At 36.9% G+C, this 19,971-nt stretch overlaps 1 protein-coding gene across 2 annotated transcripts in view; it reads left to right on the top strand.

Annotated features, from left to right (window-relative positions):
• The window catches only part of LOC135685873 (putative tubulin polyglutamylase ttll-15), a 29,094-nt gene extending 24,413 nt beyond the window's left edge, over positions 1-4,681 (top strand). Inside the window, exons 15-17 of one of the 2 annotated variants that reach the window (XR_010516037.2) lie at positions 149-259; positions 891-968; positions 1,414-4,681. Coding sequence is in view for 1 of the 2 variants with exons in the window: in XM_065201969.2 (XP_065058041.2) it covers positions 149-259; positions 1,414-1,527 (225 nt within the window). In the remaining variant the exon portion in view is untranslated. The remainder of the gene's footprint in view (positions 1-148; positions 260-890; positions 969-1,413) is intronic. The other variant, XM_065201969.2, reaches the window with a different exon arrangement.
• Positions 4,682-19,971: the final 15,290 nt, after the last annotated feature.

The following is a 19,971-nucleotide window of genomic DNA, read 5'->3' on the forward strand; positions in this document are numbered from 1 at the left end:
GAATTGGTCGTAGTTTAATGCGGAATAACTAAAAAGAAGACTTTTTGAGAACTATATGAAATTATTTAGAAGGAAGTAAAGTATTTTAGGCAGTTTTGTCAAGAATTTGAGTAAACAGTTCTGAATGTTTCTGATTAATTTGTTTTAGTGTAGCCTGTGCGTACAATGCTTGTCAGATGACATGAAAGTCCATTTTAAACGAGCCTTCCTGGAACATAATAGCAGAGGGAATTATCGCCGAGTACTGCCTGTGCCAAAGGTTTGCTTTACATATCTTTCATAGTTTTATATAGTGTCTCATATACAAATCTATGTCTGTGAAAAAGTATGATTGCCAGTGATACAGGAAGCGTTAATGCAAAATTTTAAAGACACATGTGCAACTCTCATAGCTTTGTGAAAGCTTATTGGTGCGAGCTTTCAGAAATATGGAAAGTATTTACAATTTAGGAAAAGGTTTGAAGAAGAGATTATATCTGAAATAAAACACAATCTAGAAATAGATGTTTTATATCACCGACAGTCAAATTCAAGTTTCTGAGTCCTTAACCAAGTTTCAAAACCTGCCAGTGATTGGAAACCAAATACAACGAGTGAGGTATTAATTCCCAAAGCTTTTGACCCTAATATTTGACAAAATTTATAAGCCATAAGAAGCTCTTGTATTTACAATGCCAAAGATATTCTAGAGTATTGTAGAGTATTGAAAAGGTTCTATTTGTCAAAACAAATTTCTCCGTCCTTGATGCAGTCTTAGAGTGACCTACGCACTAAGATATTTATTATGCCAAGGCCTGGGTAAATAAATATCTGTGTATGAAACGAGTGCTTCTGAAATCCTTTTCCTGCTTATGGTTTTGTCTAACAATTGAAATGTCCTCTTCTGGTAGCTCAACACCCTTTTGGTTTAATTGGTATTGTTTACATGAATAATTTGGCATCGACATCAGTCTTGTGTTTTTCTTGAGGTGAACCTTTAAGTTAGATTATCTTTATAATCTGATATTTGTCAAATCATATTTATGGTTTTTTTACTTCTTTGCATAGAAATCTTAAACTATTTAATTCCCTAACAGACTTTACGTTGCCATGAAAGAAAAAAATAATGCTAATTCTTAGCGACTCATTTTGTCAAAAGCCAAGATGAAGAGATCATGCCAGCCATTCTAAATTCGAGTTTCATATCCTACTAAAGCCCTATAATCACTTGAATGAAAATTGCCTCTTCCTCGTCATCTTTGCAGACGATGACGTCATGGATCTCTAGGTCAGGCTTAGTCCCCTATTATGAAAAATTGTTTAAAAGCGCGCTAAATGAAGTAATCGCTACTTAGAGATAACTTATTTAATCAGTCATTGTTTGTATGGACTTGAGATAGTTTTCCGCTTCCATTTTCCTTGTTTTGATTTAAGATTGAGCAAGAAGCCATGATGAAACAAGATCTTAAGCCTTCTGGAGTAAAAAACGAACTTCTTGATCGTTGGTTTGACAGAAAATGTGAGCAAGACATCGCTTGGTGCTACTAAGTTTCAAACAACTGCTGTTCTCTTTGGAGTCAACTGGATGAGGATTCTTCCCTGTTATACCTTCCATTAGCTGTCTCCCCAGTGGATTTCCCATTCATTTGTCATTTAAAAGCAAATATTCAGCAAAGCAGAAATATAAAATTCCTGCCATCTTCCTTGCATTCGATGTATGAGCAGTATTGGCTCATTTCAACCATTTCACAAGTCCTCAAAACATCGAGACATCGTTTTGGAAATATAATTCTTGTGCTTTTTGTTGGCATCCTCACTGAATCAATTATTCTGGAAAGTTATAAGAAGAACCTTCCCAGTACCTTTTCTTTCTCGTGTCAGAAAAATTGAGGCTTTCAAAGACTATCCTCTGTATAGACAAATTTAGAATTTGAATCGCTTGTTTTTAGGCTGAACATTTTGCTTCGAAGGTATTTCTTTTTAAAGGTGGGACATTCTTTCCATTTCGCACTCAGCTGCTGTTTATAATTTTATGACGTCACGTTGCTGGTTTTACGTGACCGAAACTAGTACATCTTTTAAAGTTGGCTGTACATTTCTGTCCGTAGTCTTTTTCACAAAACGAATGAATGAATTCAAGTGACGTTTAGTAATTTTATTTACAATAAACGCAATTTAAAATCATGTTACAATATTAATTATATTTCCTTTTATTTTCATAATCTGCCTTTGACGAAACTTGTATCATTGAATTTCAGGCGTAACAATTCCCATTGACTTTGGTCACAGGAAAATTACCAATAGAATGTATCAATTTCTATTTCACTGCCTTTTGTGTGACCTTCATCTGATAAGCCTGAAGGTGTTGCGAAAACATATAAGATGTTATCAGTAAAAATGTTAAGAAAGATAACATCAATATGAATTGCATTCAAGGACGCTGTATTGTCCCAATGCCCAAAATCAACTGTGGCTAACCTTTTGTCACAAACTGTGTTCAGCTTAAGAGCTAGAAATAACAGTTTCAACTGGTGAAAACAAATACAGCGAATGGGTAATGAAAATAACCGTTAACCTGTCTGTTACCGTTATCTTTACTCTTTATCGTATAGACATGTAACTCTGATTATCGCATTTAGCGTGAACCATGGGGGTAGTTAGGATTTTGACATTGGGGGGCCCGACATTTTTTACCAACATAAAGAAATGATAATATCAAAAATAACGTATTAAGGTAACACAAACATGTACAAACAAACACAGTCATGGCAGAGAGGGTTAAGAGACAACATGTGCACATTTTCAAACTCAGTGTGATCTGCAAACATTTTGGTTTCTGGACTATCTAGAATTTAACAACTCGATTAACCAGTATAGCTACAACAGTGAACTTTTTTTGAGTAAGTTCAACCGTTTATTGAAATATCAAAACAACTTTTCTTATATTGCGAACAGCTGAAGATGAAAGCCATGTAGCCAACGCTGACGTCGTTAATGGTAAATATTTGGAATTTTAGTATTAACATTGAAACCACAACATTATGATATGTTCTCGAGTTCTTTGAATTGAGAGAAAAGATCTTTCTTTAATAACGTAATTAAGTTATCAATATATATTTAAATTGACGAATCTATATTTCTTATAAACGTTGTTCGAATTCTTCATCTATTCCTTGTTGTGGAAACGAAAATTGTAAATCGTCAGTGAACGAGCGACCCCCGTTCTTGTCTTCTAAGAATTAGCCACCTCCGTCCTTGTTACTAAAGAACATGCGCATTTTCTCTGCTATTAAAAAGCAGAGTTTACCAATTCATTCAAAAGAATTATAAAAAGTGCAATCATTTACTTATTAAGATTCATAACTCTATGCTTACTTTTTAACCAAGAAGCGTTTCGGTCTGATGTTCTAACTAGAATCTCTGCGGTAATTTCTAGAAAATTGAGAGGTAGAATATATAGGGGTAAAGTAAAAAGATCCTGTTCTATGTAAACATATTAATTCTGGGTTTGGATACATATAGGAAGTGGAAGGGGGGGAGGGCATATGAAATATCTGGGCACTCACCATCTTGACAGAACCTCGGTCAAGCTAACAAGAAGAAAACAAATACCTTCGCAATTGATCATTTATTAAACATTACAGGGTTGAATAGGAGACAAATGAAAAGAAATGAAAGAGCAGCTTTGTACAAAAAGGGTCCTTTTAAAATGTAACAAACTTGCCAAGCACCGGTGAAGGAGGAATGCCCAAAATCAAGTCCCCTTTCAGGAAGAAAACGCTCTTCCAAGGTTTGCAGACACCTTCGTTTTGCGAGCAACTGTCGCTATAACGTGAGGAGATTGTAAAATACATCTTCGAAATAAAATCTTGTCAATGTCAAAATCTAATATCTATACGTCAAAAAATCAACCAAAGTTAAAAATAAAGGGGAAATCTCTGCCAACCGAGTTCAAAATTTTCTTTATCAGCATATTCCGTTATGGTTTAAAAACCCTAACCCTTTCCTTAGATTTTACCAAAATATTATTGTGGCGTTTTGGGTATCTTTGTCAAATACCACATTTTAAAGTACCATCTAACTGTGCTCATCCAGCATAGAAAGTGTTTCCGTTGTTTTTGAATGAAGTTAAACCCGCAATAACACTATATCAGATTTAGCGTATTCGTTTTGGCACTTCACTCAATTTCCGCAAGGCACTCAAAAGTGCCACTTCCATGCTCTTAAAGACTCTTATCCTATCCTATCCGTCATCATTATCCAAGAAGCTTGAAACGTCACCTCTCGGACTATGGTTTCCTCTTTGGAGGGCTAAATGTCATTGCAAAATCCTGAAGGGCTATGACATGAGAATCCTTAATAAAAATGGCTTATATCTATCTATGTGCCATCTAAAAGAGGATGTACCTTGTCAACTAAAGGATGCACGCCGATAAAAACACAGCCCCACAATTCCGGATTCGCAACAATCAAAATATAATGACTTGAGACAGGTCGAAGTGGAAGCATTCTGTGAGCTCAATCCCATGCTCGTATAAGCTTCCTTAGAAATTATTACGTTGGTCACAAAGAAATCCACAAGAAGCCCAATCAGATCAAGTCTCGTCGCCATTTCCATTAATAGCTCTACTATGTCATCACTAAGTCAAAAAGCTCAACACAGCGGCTAAACCCTCAGAGCAGAAATCTTTTTCAAAACTGAACACAAATGCTCCCTCCTTCTCTGCGTCACTGTGTAATAGATGAAAGGAACTAAAATTGAGATAGCTTAAAATTCACATAATTATATAAAACCAGGAAGGCCTTATGAAGCACCATTTCGTCTTGCGTCCAAGACTTCATTTAATCTCCTCTAATACGGAAACATTTCTGTTTCCTTGTTGGTTTCCTTTCCTGACCCGAATCTCACCCCCAATCCCACCCAAAACGTACCACCTAAATAACCACCTAAATAATATTATCAGGGTTACACGTTTACTTTTTTATAAAAAAGTTTTTTCAGCCCAGCCCTCAGACTTTCTTAGCTATTTCCTAATTTCAGCACTAAAAATTGGAAAATTTTACGTTACTATTCATGCCCAATGATAGAAAAGATGAAATGCTATAAATATGCTATATTTCTCAAAAACCCTCAACGTCATACTGTATTCGTCGTTTACTGTTCAGCACATTACTGTCCTGTTGAAATAATTCACTCTTACACCACAATTTTCCTTTGAAACTTTGAATATCTGAATTTTCAACTTTCGTAGGTTTCAAAGATCCAGCCCAGAACTTTCTTAACTTTTTGAAGAACCAAACACAACTTTCTTATAAAATACTTTCTTATAAAAAAACGTGTAGTAATTCACACATTTCTGATTTATAGGTTTATTCAAGGAGGCTAGCCTTAAGATTTTCTTACCCCTATTTTCTAGGCTCTGATACTCAGCCAGGCTTATGGAGGCCTGCTTCAACAAAGCCAAATGCATCGTTTTCAGTTGCATCAACTCCATTAGTTTTGTTTCCTCTTGGATTTTTAAAAAACAGAGCTTTTGTTAACTGAATTACCTAAGTTTCATGCTGTTTCGAAACTGATTGCTTCTAAAACCATGCTGGATAAGCTTATTGAACCGTTTAGGAAACTATTTGAAGTTAAGCCGTTGTCAATTTGTTTTTATGCCCTACGTGAGGTCTTAATCTTTTCCTTCCAGAAAAAAATTGTCCTAAAAAAGAACAAGTGAAAGAAAAAAGCTATAATTTTCTGTTCTTAAATTAGAAAAATCAATGCAAAACTAGAGACGCCTGCATTCAACCCTCTGCCCCACAAAAAAAGCAAGTTACCTCATTTTGTTAACGTTTCTTCCTTAGGGGATTTCTTATGAGTTAGAAGCAAGGCCATATTCGTCTGCACCTTGACTCCTAAACAAGGTGAGAGGTTACTGGCCAAAAACAATGAACCAATCAAACGCGGCATTTTTCCTCTCACGTTACTTTCGAACATCTTTATGACGTTATTTTCGTTCCACGTCATACCTTATGGAGTGTCAGGTGTAAAGTATTTTAGTATGACACTTTTACCCCGTTCCGTGCTATTTTCAAAGATTTTTAGCTTAAAAGAAATAATATCATTTAAACACAATATATGCCATGTCTTAGGGATGGTCACTCCTCAAAATGCGATTTAGGGATCGTTTCTTTCACTCTCTGCGGAAATTGTGGAGCCCAAGATGAGACCCAAAGTCACAAAAAACAGGAAAATTTATTCAATAGAAACAAATCCAAAAAGTTGCAAAAAAAAAAGAAAGGTTGATCAGTTCAAAACAGGGTTATAAAAATCGAAACAAAAAATTGACAAAGCAATTCATTCAGCTATCCTGTAGTATAAGTGACCTCTAGCACGCGGCATTATGTTATTTTTGATTAAACTGTAATAAATATTTTCATTGATATTTTCTTTGCGACATTTAGTCATTTCGTCAAGATAATGACAGGAAATTGCCGACCCCGTCAACACGTTGAATCAGCTATTTAGTCACGAACGCCACCGGAGGGGCCATGCCTTCCCCCACATTTTTGCGAAACAAATAGTTTAAAGCTGCAGTAAAAGGGGAAAAAGCCTTGGCCCCCTATTTTTGCTAGCCTTGCTCCCCCCCCCCCCCACTTTCAATCACGTGTTATCAACATCCTCTGAGATTTGGTGAATTGTGCCCAGAGTCGCATTTTCATGATGCTACATTTTTCTAGTTAGGCAAAGTCAAGAGTTTAATTGTTCTTCCTATTTTCTTTGATTTCCCATTGGGCTTTGTTTGTCAAGCCTTCGCTCTTCGGTGCACTGCATAGGCATAGTTTTATTTACATGATACAACTGAATCTGAAAAGATGCCCCTCGTTTATAACAGCAATGGCAAACGATGAGTTACAAGTTACTTCGAGTTATCAAATGGCGTTTGAAGGTTACGAAGTCTCTTAAGCAACTCGCCTTGGCTTTTCTAAAGCTTCAAGTGACTTTCTTCGACAACTTCATTCCCTATTCCAATCATCACGTGTTGCTGATTTCAAGCGATCCAGAGTGGTCCAAATGCATGTGGAAAAAGAGATCCAGATGGAAAAATCCAAATTGAAAAAGTTATCAAGATGCATGTGCAATAAAAGGTAACTTTTTTCTATTTTTCTTATGTAACAATTGATTGTAATACTGATCATGTCGTTGTCGAATCGTCTCTGTGTGAATTGTAAATCTCTAGCCTATCATTTGAGTCTGCAGCGAAACACTTACCTTCGAGCCTGTAGGAATGGTTGATAATGGAGAAGATGGGATTGCTAAAGTGCAAAATATTTGTTTAATCAAAATTCGTAACATCATTGGGGACACCTCACAAAATATTGTATACAATTATTTTATGATGTTTGGCATAACATTTTTAATTTACCCTTTTACATTATACATTTTGCTCATTAAACCTTGTAACTTCAGACAAAGCAAAATCATACAGTTATACGTTTTATGCAAAATCATACAATTAAATATGATTAATTATCAAAATACACCACTTCCTATTTATTGAAATTGAATTAATCTTAGTGTAAAAATTGGACTATTATTTTCTGTAATACTTATTGAATGGTCTTAAGGCCAACGAAAGAAAGTTTATTAACAATTAAAAAAATATTATTCTTAATGCCTTCCATATACATTCTATTATTCGTCACATTAAAATCCAGATAAAACCTGTCTAAAACAGATGATAATGCTACCGCCAGACAATTTTACCAACCATGAGAAACCAACTAAGATGCGCCCCTGACAGAAAGGCAGATGACACGAACGCTTTCCTGGCCTACCTCTGATATAATAAGAAATGGATAAAGATAGCCTTATAGTTATAATATGATATAGAAATTTTAAACAGATTTTCTAGAATTGATGAAAATGAGCAAATAGGACTTATTCTGTAACAACATTGGGCTGCCATTCAGACATGTTTAAAAAAGTAGTAATGTTATGCATTACTGTTTTGCTGAAAATATCTTTTCTCGCTCCAGAAAGCCCTGCTTGATTAGATTTTCAAAATTTAGTGTTCTACAAATAATTTATGTAGTTCATACATAATTCACACTTCTTTTTAAGTCGGTTGTCCTTCAGCATAAGCTTCAGCATTTCAAGGATTCCTATCATGAAAACATGGATAAAAATATGTAAAAAATAAATTGAAATGTAAAATGTTCAAAGATATTCTTTTGGGTCAGACAATCGTGCAATTACTTTTTAGGTTCATGAAATTCTGAATTACTTTTTGAGTTTCAAATATCGGAAAAGTTTCATAAAATGAGAAAAATGCAAATTTTTTGTGCAGTGCTGTAAATTATTATTTGGGTCAATTTCTATGCTACAAGTTATTTTTTTTGAAGGATTGTACCCCAGCCTGAGCATCATTATCCTAAATATATAAAAGTAATCCTTCCCTCTGGATCTTAGACACACCAGTTGCCAGCTCGTCTTTCCTAGCTCCTCAAAAAGAGATCTGCCTGGGGCATCGAAGCTGTTGTTCTTGAGGGAACTCAGCCCCAAAATAATTTTCAAAATGTACTAAAACAATACAAGTCACCTCGCTCTTGGTTTTTAGCATGTTTGCCCGTCTCCAAAAAACACTTCCCGTAAAATGCTCCGCAGTCCTTGAACTCGTCAACCAACATTGCCTCAGGCTTAGTGTTTTCCACTTTTCCGCAGAGTCTTATCCTCTTAATACTACTTGTTAGCTACAGGCCAAGTGTGACGTCACCAAAAACCTATTTTTAGAATCACATAACATAAAAGATCTTCATGAAATACTTCCACGTATGCAAAATTAGTCAAATATGTTTAAAATCAGTTGAGATGTTGCCGTTAGTTTGAAGTTTGCTAACGAAACACTGTCATTTTCGCTCTGTTCATAAAGTTATGAAGAGAGACCAAAATATAGAGGTTTGATGGGGAAAGAGCCAAAATACATGTGACCATATCTCAGCCAATTTGTAACGCATTTGACTGGATTTTTATATTTAGCGGTATTTCATGATGCTCTTTCAGGTTATGGGATCTAAATTCAAAAATTCTAAAAATATATCTTTGTGACGTCATCACTTTAGTACTCTATTATTCTGAGGACATTTAGCAGGTGCTGAAGGCAAACCCCAGAAAACCGTTCATTCTTCTCTAGCCAACGCACAGAGTGAGTGAGTGAAGAGGGGTAGGGGTGCCCAACTATTTGAGACGAATGAAACCCAAAGAGACACATTTTCATAGCTAATTTACGGGTTTTCCTTCAACAAACATCATTGTCATCCACAACGTTTGTGCAGAGTAAATTTCATTTTCTTCTCAACGGTAGCAATATTTTGTCCAATAATTTCAATGACATTTAATTGCACAAATACACTCTTTTTTTATAAGAACGAGTAAATTTAAGTTCAGGCTGACTGTTCTTAATTTTTCGAAAATCTGAGGCTGGATTGTTCTTAATTTGTTCTTAAATTAAGAGGGTGCAATCAGTGCTATTGCTAGCTTTTTCGCTTTAAGGAGGTGTTCAGGCCTAATTTGACAACAAAGTGAGTGAGACAGCCTTAATTTGCTGACAAATTTAAATATTCACCGAAAAAGCACCCACACATCGCTAAAAATCCTCGATTTTGATCAAAAACGTTGTTCAAAATTGCATTTTGCAGAAGCTCAGCCTCAGCTTGTTCTTAATTTGTTCTTAACTTGTTCTTTTGACCAGTTTTGAGGCTCGCGTTCTTAAAAAATTGTTCTTATAAACAAAAGAGCGTATAGCTATCTATCTATCCTATGGACAAAAAACTAGCACCGCCCAACACTGCAAGTTAACATCGGTAAAGACAAACTACTTGAACTTTGAATTATCCGTGATTTTAAAAAGTTGACCTGTTTAACTGAGTCTAGTCATTACATTCTTGGAAAATATAAAAGCTCTCAGTTTGAAACCCCGTTCGTATCTTGAGTACACGGGAGCAAAAAGTTTCACAAGGCTGTAAAAAGAGTTGCACAGCCCCCGTTTTTCCGTTTCAGACATACAGTATACAGTAAACCTCGAGGAACGTTGACAAAGAAAATAAGTCAAATATCAATTTCTGCGTCTTTGGGATTTCGCTTTATACACAACAACTTGAAATACAGTAAACAGAGACTGCTATGCGGTCTTTTCAACATTTGTGATGAATGCCAAAGCCAAAAGGTCACATACAGGGGCGTTGCCATTTGGAAGCAAGAAGTGTCGTAGCAAAGCAGAGCAGACGAAAAGCAAATATAAATGCTATCTACTGCTAAATTAAACTCCATTGAGTTGGGTAAAGGGCCTAAACAATGGCATCGGAGTTGACGATGTAAACGGATGCAAACAAGAGGAACCTAGTTCACGAACCTAGTTCCTTCATGAAATGGTTAAGGCTTTAACATTTATGGCTTTTTATTAATATACAACATTTCTTGTTACTATTCATGCTTGCAATTGCATAATTCTGCCTTGCTGCATCCCAACCATCATTAACCTTGCAACTGTAAATCCATTATTTTAATTGTCGCATTTAATAAAAGGTGTCTCTTTATATAAATTTCTAACCAACCTTGACTGCAAGCTTAAACTGGTTAAGCTTTCTTTAGGCTCTCATTACTATCGTGTACGTTGGTTACATAACTGACATTTGCAATGCAAGGGTCTGGGGGTGCTTTTTAAACGATGGCATGGTTTGGCTCTTCGTCATCACAATGTTAATAGTTGCATTACCTGACACATTCTAAATATGACACAACTCATCCGAACGATAACATAAATATATGCACATGATTTCACAATTTACAATTTTTAAATTTGACTACATTAGGTTTCCAATTTGTTTACCTCTCAAAATACCTGCTAGGTGCGGGCACCACAAAGCCCATACACCCTACCATAGACATAGCTCGATGTGTCCTTGGCATATCCTTCATTATCCTAAACGAAATGCCTTTTATACAAATTGTCTGCGTGTCGAATAAGTCTAACGGTTCCATAAATATACGGCCACGGTTAGCACCGGGAATAAAATACTGCGGGCAGCCAGTCCGGTTGGTGATAAGTGAGCCAGTGCGAGAGCGTTTATCAGACATTGGAGACGAGCATTTCGCTGAGCGGGAAAGGAGCGAACTAGTCCTCGATCTTTTACCATGCGAAGATGACGACGTGGATGCGTAACTTATTATACTTTGTCCAGAACCTTCCCCATCTGAGGTGCTTACTCGGCTGTTCAAGCTAGCCTGCCGTCCTCTTACGAAGTTCATGAACTTTGATCTGCTTTTCTTTGTCTCTGGTAAGCTGCAACTCCGGGATAAACTTGTTTTCCTTCCACTACCATAGTTCTTTTCCTTTAATGATTGTGTATTTTTTAATGGAAGCTCAACAAGCACATGGTCTCTATCGTCATCATCCCATTCAATAACTTTTCCTATTTTTATGTCTTTTTCCGAAACCGATCGCTTTTTCCTCAGCTCTTGACATTTCTTTGTATCGCTGATTTTCCTTTCCATTTTCTCATTACATATTCCGTCCGATTTTACATCCAACTCTTTCACAATTAATCCTCGGATCAAATTTTCTATATTTTCTAATTGCTCTGAATATCCGTCCAACGATCTTTCCCTTACAAGATTACAGTTCGTATGATCAACGATATGTTCTGTTCCCTTTAAACATGTATCGGACAGTCGAAACTGGTCATCAACAATTTTACCAGTTTCTTTGTTGGTTATTTGCAATTCACTAATTTCTTCATCCTGTACCGTCGATATTTTATGCTTTGGCTGTCCAACAACGTCTATGAAATTCGGTCTCACGAATGCACCGTTCTTTCGTCTTCGCGGTGATGCCTGCCCTCGCATGTGCCTTTCCTTTCCAAAATCTGAATTATCAACTTCTCCGTCCATGTTCTCTTGTTTAATTAACATTCTTGGGTCGCATGAGCATCTGATCTGCATCGACACTACGTTCCGTTCTAGGGCCGCGCACGGATATCGTTCCTTTTATACTTGATCGTTGGTCCTTGTAAACAAATGTAAATCACAATCTATGTCTCGTGGAATTTCATGACGCATGACCGACCATGAATATAGATTAGCTCCCCTGCTGCATTATCCAATAAATAAAGCCAGATGGAAACGGAGCGATAAAAACAAGAAGGAGTATTCTTTCAGATAATGGAATGGCTTGCATCCTACCCTGCTGCTTCAACTGAAAATGGAGGAAATATCATTTTCAGGGTGACGATGACAGTGCTCAAAGCTATGTGGCTGATATGATCTGATAAACGGACCACCCCCGTTTGTGAAATGGGAAGGGCGATAGACAATAGAATCCTTGAGGTCTTACCATAGAAGCAAAATATCAGTTTCGAATACCTATATAATTTACAACTTAATGGTAACAATGCTCTTTTAGAATGCGTAGCTTTCTCGTTAGAGACCTGCCCCCTTTCACAATAGGGGCTTGATAACTACCAAAATGTATGTTGCGAGATGTCAACATCTTGGACATATCTCTAAGGCTGTTTAAAGGCCCGTTGGCAATCTGCATAAACATTTTAAATTAGCTATTCATTTAAATTCAAATTTAATGTCATGAAAGAACTTTTGGAAGCGAGGACCACGAAACCAACGCCACGAATCGTAAGCAACATTGAGTGCGCCTTCAAAGCGGTCTTGCTATCAGGGCTTTTTTGCTGTGGGGTGGTTTAGGAACCAGTTGTTTTGATACATAGGGTTTTTGCCCCGGAGCACTAACAACTAGCCAAAAACTGGCAAGCTCTTCGAGGAAATCGTTTCAGGAAGTGTTATTGGAAATATGAATGTGCATAATAGATTTATGTATTAAGCGAAGCTGACGTAATTTGTAATTAATTAATACGTAATTAATTAAATACAACCCACTCGACAAAAGAAACTATCTCCACTAAACTTTCTTGCACTGTCATCCTTCCTTTGAAATAAGTTATCAAACTTCTGTCTTTCTAGATCAAAAATTAAATATTCGTGCCTTTATTGTGGTATTGAAATAAATCCTGGATTATTATTTTGAGCACCGATTAAACCGAAGTGTAAATATGGCTTTTCTTTTTTCTTGACCGAATCCTACTACTAAGAATTAATTTGTTTAAGACATATTGACACTCTAGGCCGTTACATGTTTTGATGGTGGGAATATGGCCATTTAGCCGAAAGAAAAGTTATTTTTAATTCTGCTATCTACTGAATCTCCTTACAATACCCCTTGTGTAATATGAAAAATATGAATGTTTATATAGTAGAAAAGATGGGGAGAAAGAATATAACTGAGTAACTAAGAATTGAAAATGAAAGAAATTCATCCAAACATTGGAAGTTTTTTAACAAAAACCAGGCTGCATCTGCAAGAGGTCCAAAACAATAAGAAGGCCAGAGATAGCGAGCAGGTCCAAAAACAATAAGAAGGCCCATAGACAGCAAGCAGGTCCAGAAACAGTAAAAAGGTCCAGGGACAGCGAGCAGGCCCCAAAACAATAAGAAGGCCCAGAGACAGCAAGGAGGTCCAAAACAATAAGAAGGCCCAGAGACAGCGAGCAGGTCCAAAAACAATAACAAGACCCAGAGACAGCAAGGAGGTCCAAAACAAAAAGAAGGCCCAGAGACAGCAAGCAGGTCCAAAAACAGTAAGAAGGTCCAAAGACAACAAGCAGGTCCAGAAACAGTAAAAAGGTCCAGAGACAGCGAGCAGGTCCAAAAACAATAAGAAGGCCCAGAGACAGCAAGGAGGTCCAAAACAATAATACGGTCCAGGGACAGCAAAAAGGTCCAAAAACAGTAAGAAGTTTCAGGGAGAGCAAGCAGGTCCAAAAACAGTAAGAAGGTCCAGGGACAGCGAGCAGGTCCAAAAACAGGATTTGTTGCCAATTATGTTCTGTTAAGCAATTTCCAGGAATAGCCAATAGCTTACCTAAAGAGTAAATAAGATCACATAACCGGCAAAATGCTCTGGATCCAGCAATGTAAATCCAAGTCAGAAAGTAGCTTTGGTTTGATTTGACATCCCTTTAACAAGATTATACTAATTTAATTGTGGAGCAGTTTATAAGTTGCATCGTAGCCGCATAAAATTTTATTTAGAGGAACTTTTCTTTCATTTACACATGTTAACAAAAATTGCGTCAGCAGAGTTATTTTCAGTTAGCCACACGTAATAAAACCTTTGAGAGAGTCAGCCATTAGAATCCTTTTCAAAAAATAGTCAAATCTTATTATCATTAGTACAAAAATTAGCTAGATATCCTATTTGCTATTATTATTCGATTCCTGATGACAATTGGTGTCTTAAATCGCAATATCGACTTATGGGAAACGAAACGACGTCTATTGTCAGACTGATCTTGAATGCCTTTTCAGACTGTCAACAAATAAACAAGAAGAGTTCCGTATCAAATTATATTAATTGAGATTGGGATTTATTATTCGAAAATGCATCACGTGAAATGGTAAAGGGAAGGAAAAGTCGTTCGAAGGTACACGTTTGAAACATTTACATAATAAAATCCTCACAGAAACTTAAGGGGATTAAGTTTTTTTGTACTTGCCGCCATAGCGGATGAGAAGAGGCATTATCTCTAACAATTATCAGGAACGTTATCACCATTGGCTGGAGTACACAAAATCAATCCATGCTGTCTTGGATATTCCAGATAAAACTGTTTAAAGTTTATTTGGAGAAGGGGCTTCGCGTCAGAGGGACTTGTAGTCCTCAAATAATCTTATAAAATATACAACCCTATTAATACCTATGAAAGATCCTGCTTCATTGAGCCCCGCCCAATGAGAGCATGCATGATACGCCGTTGCATAGAGGGATAGAGAACTGAAAGATATGCGGATCTCTAAAATTATGCTTTAAAAGAGGCTGCTTATAAAAGAGGCTGCTCTTCTTATTCAGCAAGATATTTGTGAGGTGATAGAGCTGGCGTCAGGGCTTCAATGACCCCAACCCCTGATTCTTGCTATGGAGAAAACAAAGGGTCTCTCACAAAAATATGGAATTATACATAAGCAGGAATTGAAAACTTGCTTACAAGGGGATAGAACTCCCTAACCCATTCTCCAGGCATTTTGTCTGTAGATTCAAACAGCCCACTCTCATCATAGGAGAAAGCAGTGGCGGATTTAAGGGGGGGCAACTAGGGGCAGTTGCCCCTCCCTCGACCAGTTGAAGCAAGTCTGGCGCCCAATTTTGGAAATTGTGCGCCCCTTTTGAATAATGAGAATCAGGTGAAAAAGATTCTGAAACCGATAGGTTAATTTGCTTCAAGGATTACCTCAAAGTTTTGTTGTTTATTCGGAAAATGGATCTGAAATTTATGTTTACAGCGTACTCTGGTCATCAATTTTTGAATATTTTTCAGCGCCCCCACTACCAACTGCCCCTCCTTCAAGTTTGCTCTGTATCCGCCTCTTGGAGAAAGTCCCTAATGTTATGAAAGACCATGGACCTACCTCTGCTACTTTTGCTCTAAACATTATAAAAGGATTTAAATGTGACCTGAAAGTAAAGCTATGTATCTGAATAGGATTGCAATGTTGTTAGCGTAACAGCATTATGTGTAACAGAGTAATCCTTTTTAAATTCTAAATTAGTTAATAGAATGCCAAGCTTCTGTGGCATTTTAGACAAGAATCAGAAGGAAATCACAAGCATCATAGATGCAGAAAAGCAGTAGCAGAAATTGGGGAGGTAACAATTGGAAATAGCACCTATATTCCTAGCCTGCGTCACAGACCATCACCACTCTCCTCCTTGGCTAGTATATCCCCTAACTTGATCTGACACCGAAAAGTAACCTCCAGAGTTGGGTATTTTTAGTAGACAGTAAGAAAGAAAATGGCAGAAAGAGTTCCATATAGTTATTTACTGTGTTGGTATAAACAGAAAATATTGAAATTGAATTTCCAACTGCACACTTAATTGAAACAATTGAACAATCAAAATGATTAAAAAATGAACTGACAAACTGATGAAAATGATAAATAAATATGATAATCCAGTTCGCAAGCAAGTAAAAACTAATAGAATTTTAATATGATTATCAAAACATGACTTAAATAACTTTCAAGAAATATTTAGGCCGGCACCCAGTCAGAGGTTTTTTATGCTAAAAGAGAACATTGCTGACCTTCGAAGAGAAATCAACCCCAAACCCTCATCATGTTCCGAAATCGTGGGCACCTTTGTAACATATAAAACTGAAATCTGAATGAATCGCTTTTTTGATTTCTTTCTTCAACCTTCAATCCAAAATGCGGAACAATGTAAGACCACTGTAAAATTATTAACTTTTATAGACTTTCATTTCATTTATTTGGTAACATTCGATCTAAAGAATTCCAGTTACGTAGTTAAATTCAATTTGCTCTGGCAAGAAATAAAAGAACTTTGAGCGAAAAACTAATTTGCAGATAACAAAAATATCGACCATTTATTAGTTATCAGTTCCAAAAAAATTTCGACCACCAAGCTATGTATATATCATTTAAGACTTGCCTGCGTCAAAAGTCGTCTTGCAGTATATATTTATCATTTTATCAGTGAACGAAGAGAAAAAGGGAAGAGATTTATAATCACATCATCATAAAAGAAGCAAAGGTTACACCAAATTCTTCAAGATAAAATACGTGTTGAGATAGTATTTATCTAATTAGACTAACATTCTAAAGCCGTCCTTACACGGTCAGATTTTGTCGAATTCGATTATGTCGAATCTAGTTTTGCTTCAGATTTGTTGAACTGAATGTCCCTTTTACATGACCAGATTTTGTCGAATAAATAACATTCAAACACCTCAAATTTGTATACAAAATGAAAAAGCAGGTTGCTGAAGCTGCCATAGTTATAGCACTGGCTTTGAAAAGATGACAAAATCTAAATTGGAAGTATCATAGGGGGTGCTTTCTCCTCGATTTATCTCCCAATTCTGTTATATTAACTTTGTTTAAGTCTAATTGTTTATCATTTTCATCTTTTTTTATTTCGTCATTTGTATTATTCTAAGTATAAATTGTATTTAGTTTTAAAAGATTCTGTATGTAGTTGGATTTTTAGATATGAAACCGAGCTGAAAAACTGAAACAAAATGGACAAAAGAATGGCTAAAACACCGTGCTGTTATTGGAACATACTTTGCACTTTTGAACGAGTTGCGCTTCACCAAAGGAAAGACTACGTGAGAATTCAGCAATGAATAATTCTGTTTCGTTATTTTTGGATGAACTTTGGCTGCGTTAATTCCAAGTTTTCTTTAAAATGATTGTAAACAGACTGAGACATGGCAATAGAGAACATGGAAATTCGGGCGACGTAGCATCGTAGGCGAGGTAAAGGTCGTTAATTTGATGCCATGATCGCAACTGAAGCTGCTAAACTTTCACACATTGATTCGAAAAGGCATTGGTTTGGGAAAGTTAACGTTGACGCCTTCTTCCCTATGTCATCCGCGCATGCCTAGCCTCGTTTTAACTTTCAAAATTATTGAAAACTAATTATGCATTAGGTTCGGCACATGAAAAGCACGATGGCTATCTTGCTTCTGCCGTTCGGCACGGCAAGAGCAGTCGGGCCAACCGTTCTGCCGTACTTAATCAATTTTGTCGAGCTTAACTAAGTTAAACGTCGAGCTTTTCATGTACTTAATTCAGCGATTTGGTTCGGCACATGAGAAGCACGGCGTATAACCCGGGCCTCATTAGCCTTTCGATTTGTTGAATGGAATAGAACACGTTCGATTCTTGAAATATCGAATTCGACAATCTGATGATGGCATTCGACATGAGGCCATCCAAGAGGAAGGCCAGCCAAGTAGAAGGCCAGTGTAGTATCTTCATCTGTCCGCCACTGAAGTGTCCCTTCTGAGGCGGTATGCATTTCTGTGAAGAACGCTTTTTTGCGACTTCTATGATATTTTTTCTTAATTATCAATATTGTTTAGGGGGGAAGGGGTGCGGAAATAGGAGTATTCGGATTACAAAAACGCAATGAAAATTGCTGGGTGATCCAAGTACTTTTGGCAATGATTGTACCTAGGAAAGCACACGTCACTTGGCAGGGTATATAGGTACCTTTTGGATTTGGGGTAGTTGTATCGTATCTTCAGGTCGGGTTTTTTATTTGATAAAAATCAAACAAGAAAAAAATCTCACTTCGATTGAAACTTCATGATAATGAGGTTTTTGACCGTCATAAACACTGTCTAGACTTTTCATCTAAGATATTGTGATTTCCAAAAGGCGTTACAGGTCGGGACCAAGACATCACATTTGGAATCTATATTCAATTTATGAATGATAACGGCGCTAATTCGTAGCAACAAGGCAATTAAAAATAATTCTTTCTTTGGAACCAGCTAAAAAGTTTTGAAAAAATATGGCTACGGTTTTAACGGGGGAGGTAACTTTTTTTACGACAACAACAGTATGTATATTGTATATTGATTTGTACTGCCAGCATATCAATATATAAGTGAATGAAATACCTCCATGGTAGAAAAATAAAGCAAGCGAGCGTCGTCATGATAATGAGTGATAATGTGGGAAGGAAGGGAGTTGAACAAACGTTTTGCCTGCTATCAAAGCCATTCTTCAGATATCTACAAATTGTCAAAAACGACAAGGTCACAAGCAAAATCTTTGAATTTAATTTCTTTCGTGACGTCGTAATCATTTAAAACAAGAACACCTTTTAATGAAATGAAGATTTCTAGGCACGCTGCCCGATATATCAAGGCATCGCAAGGAGGTTGAGAATTGCAGCATCAATAACTTTGTCAAGATATTCTAGCTTTCCTTCTCTTTTGATAAATTTTAACCTTTCTGGGAACTAGCCCAAATTTTCCTATTTCTAAAATAGGGTTTCGAGCTATTTTTCAATCGCAATCATTTCAATGGAGAACATCACCAAGTATATTTTTCATCGAGTGAGATCTAACGGCGATTTTCCAGCCTATAAAGCTTGGGTTTGGTCTTCTGCTCTTGAGATCTTTGGGGCCCTTTCGTGAGAACTTAGTGATCTCTCTTGACATCTTTAAAATCTTTCATCGTGTCTGGCACAAGGCTTTTCTTACTTAAGTCCCTATATTTGGCCTGCACCGCATCTTTATCAAGAGGACTGGGTCTTTCCTTCTGATAATTCTCTAATGATTGATAGTTCCACAAGGCCGTTGTCTCGGGCCTCTCCTATTCTTGGTCTATATCAATGATATTTTCTGCGCTGTTAGAAACTCAGCCACTTTGCCGGATGATACTTTTCTGTTCTTAAGATCTGAAATTTTAGAGGATTTGGATAAGGCTACCTGGCCACAAGGTAACAAATTATCATAAGATTAAAATCCAAGCACAGGGAATGCTAACTTGTGCCAAAAAGGTATAGAAGACTTGAAAGTACTGGGGAAAGTTTATGGTTGAAAATATAGGAAAGAGACTTAGCTTTAGTCCAGACAGTGGCAAATTTAAGGGGGGCAACAAGGGGCAGTTGTCCCTCCCTCATCGAGTTGAAGCAAGTCTGCCGCCCCTCTTTTTGGAAAATGTGCGACTCTTTTGAAGAACGAAAATCAGGTGAAAAAGATTCTGAAACTTACAGGTTGGCCTCAAGGATAACCTCAAAGTATACAACAAATTTTACAAAGTGAATGGAGAACCTTCTGTCAGTAGTTAGGGTCTGAAATTGTTGTAAACAGCGTACACCCGTCACCAATTTCTGAAACTTTTTCAGCACCCCAACTACCAATTGCCCCTCCTTTAAACTTGCTCTGGATCCGCCCCTGAGTCGAGAAGACCAAATAGTCATAATGTAGTTAGCATGGCCAGTGGCAATTACCCCCTCCCCATTACTTCCCACTCTTGCCAAAATTTAGTCTACATGTTCCTTCTAGAAATTGATTAAAAAGCGCTAGGTAGGGGTAGAACATATTTCCTAAGGA

Source organism: Rhopilema esculentum, chromosome 10, assembly GCF_057945365.1.
Source record: "Rhopilema esculentum isolate cy_ngs chromosome 10, ASM5794536v1, whole genome shotgun sequence".
In the NCBI taxonomy this organism is placed as follows: domain Eukaryota; kingdom Metazoa; phylum Cnidaria; class Scyphozoa; order Rhizostomeae; family Rhizostomatidae; genus Rhopilema; species Rhopilema esculentum.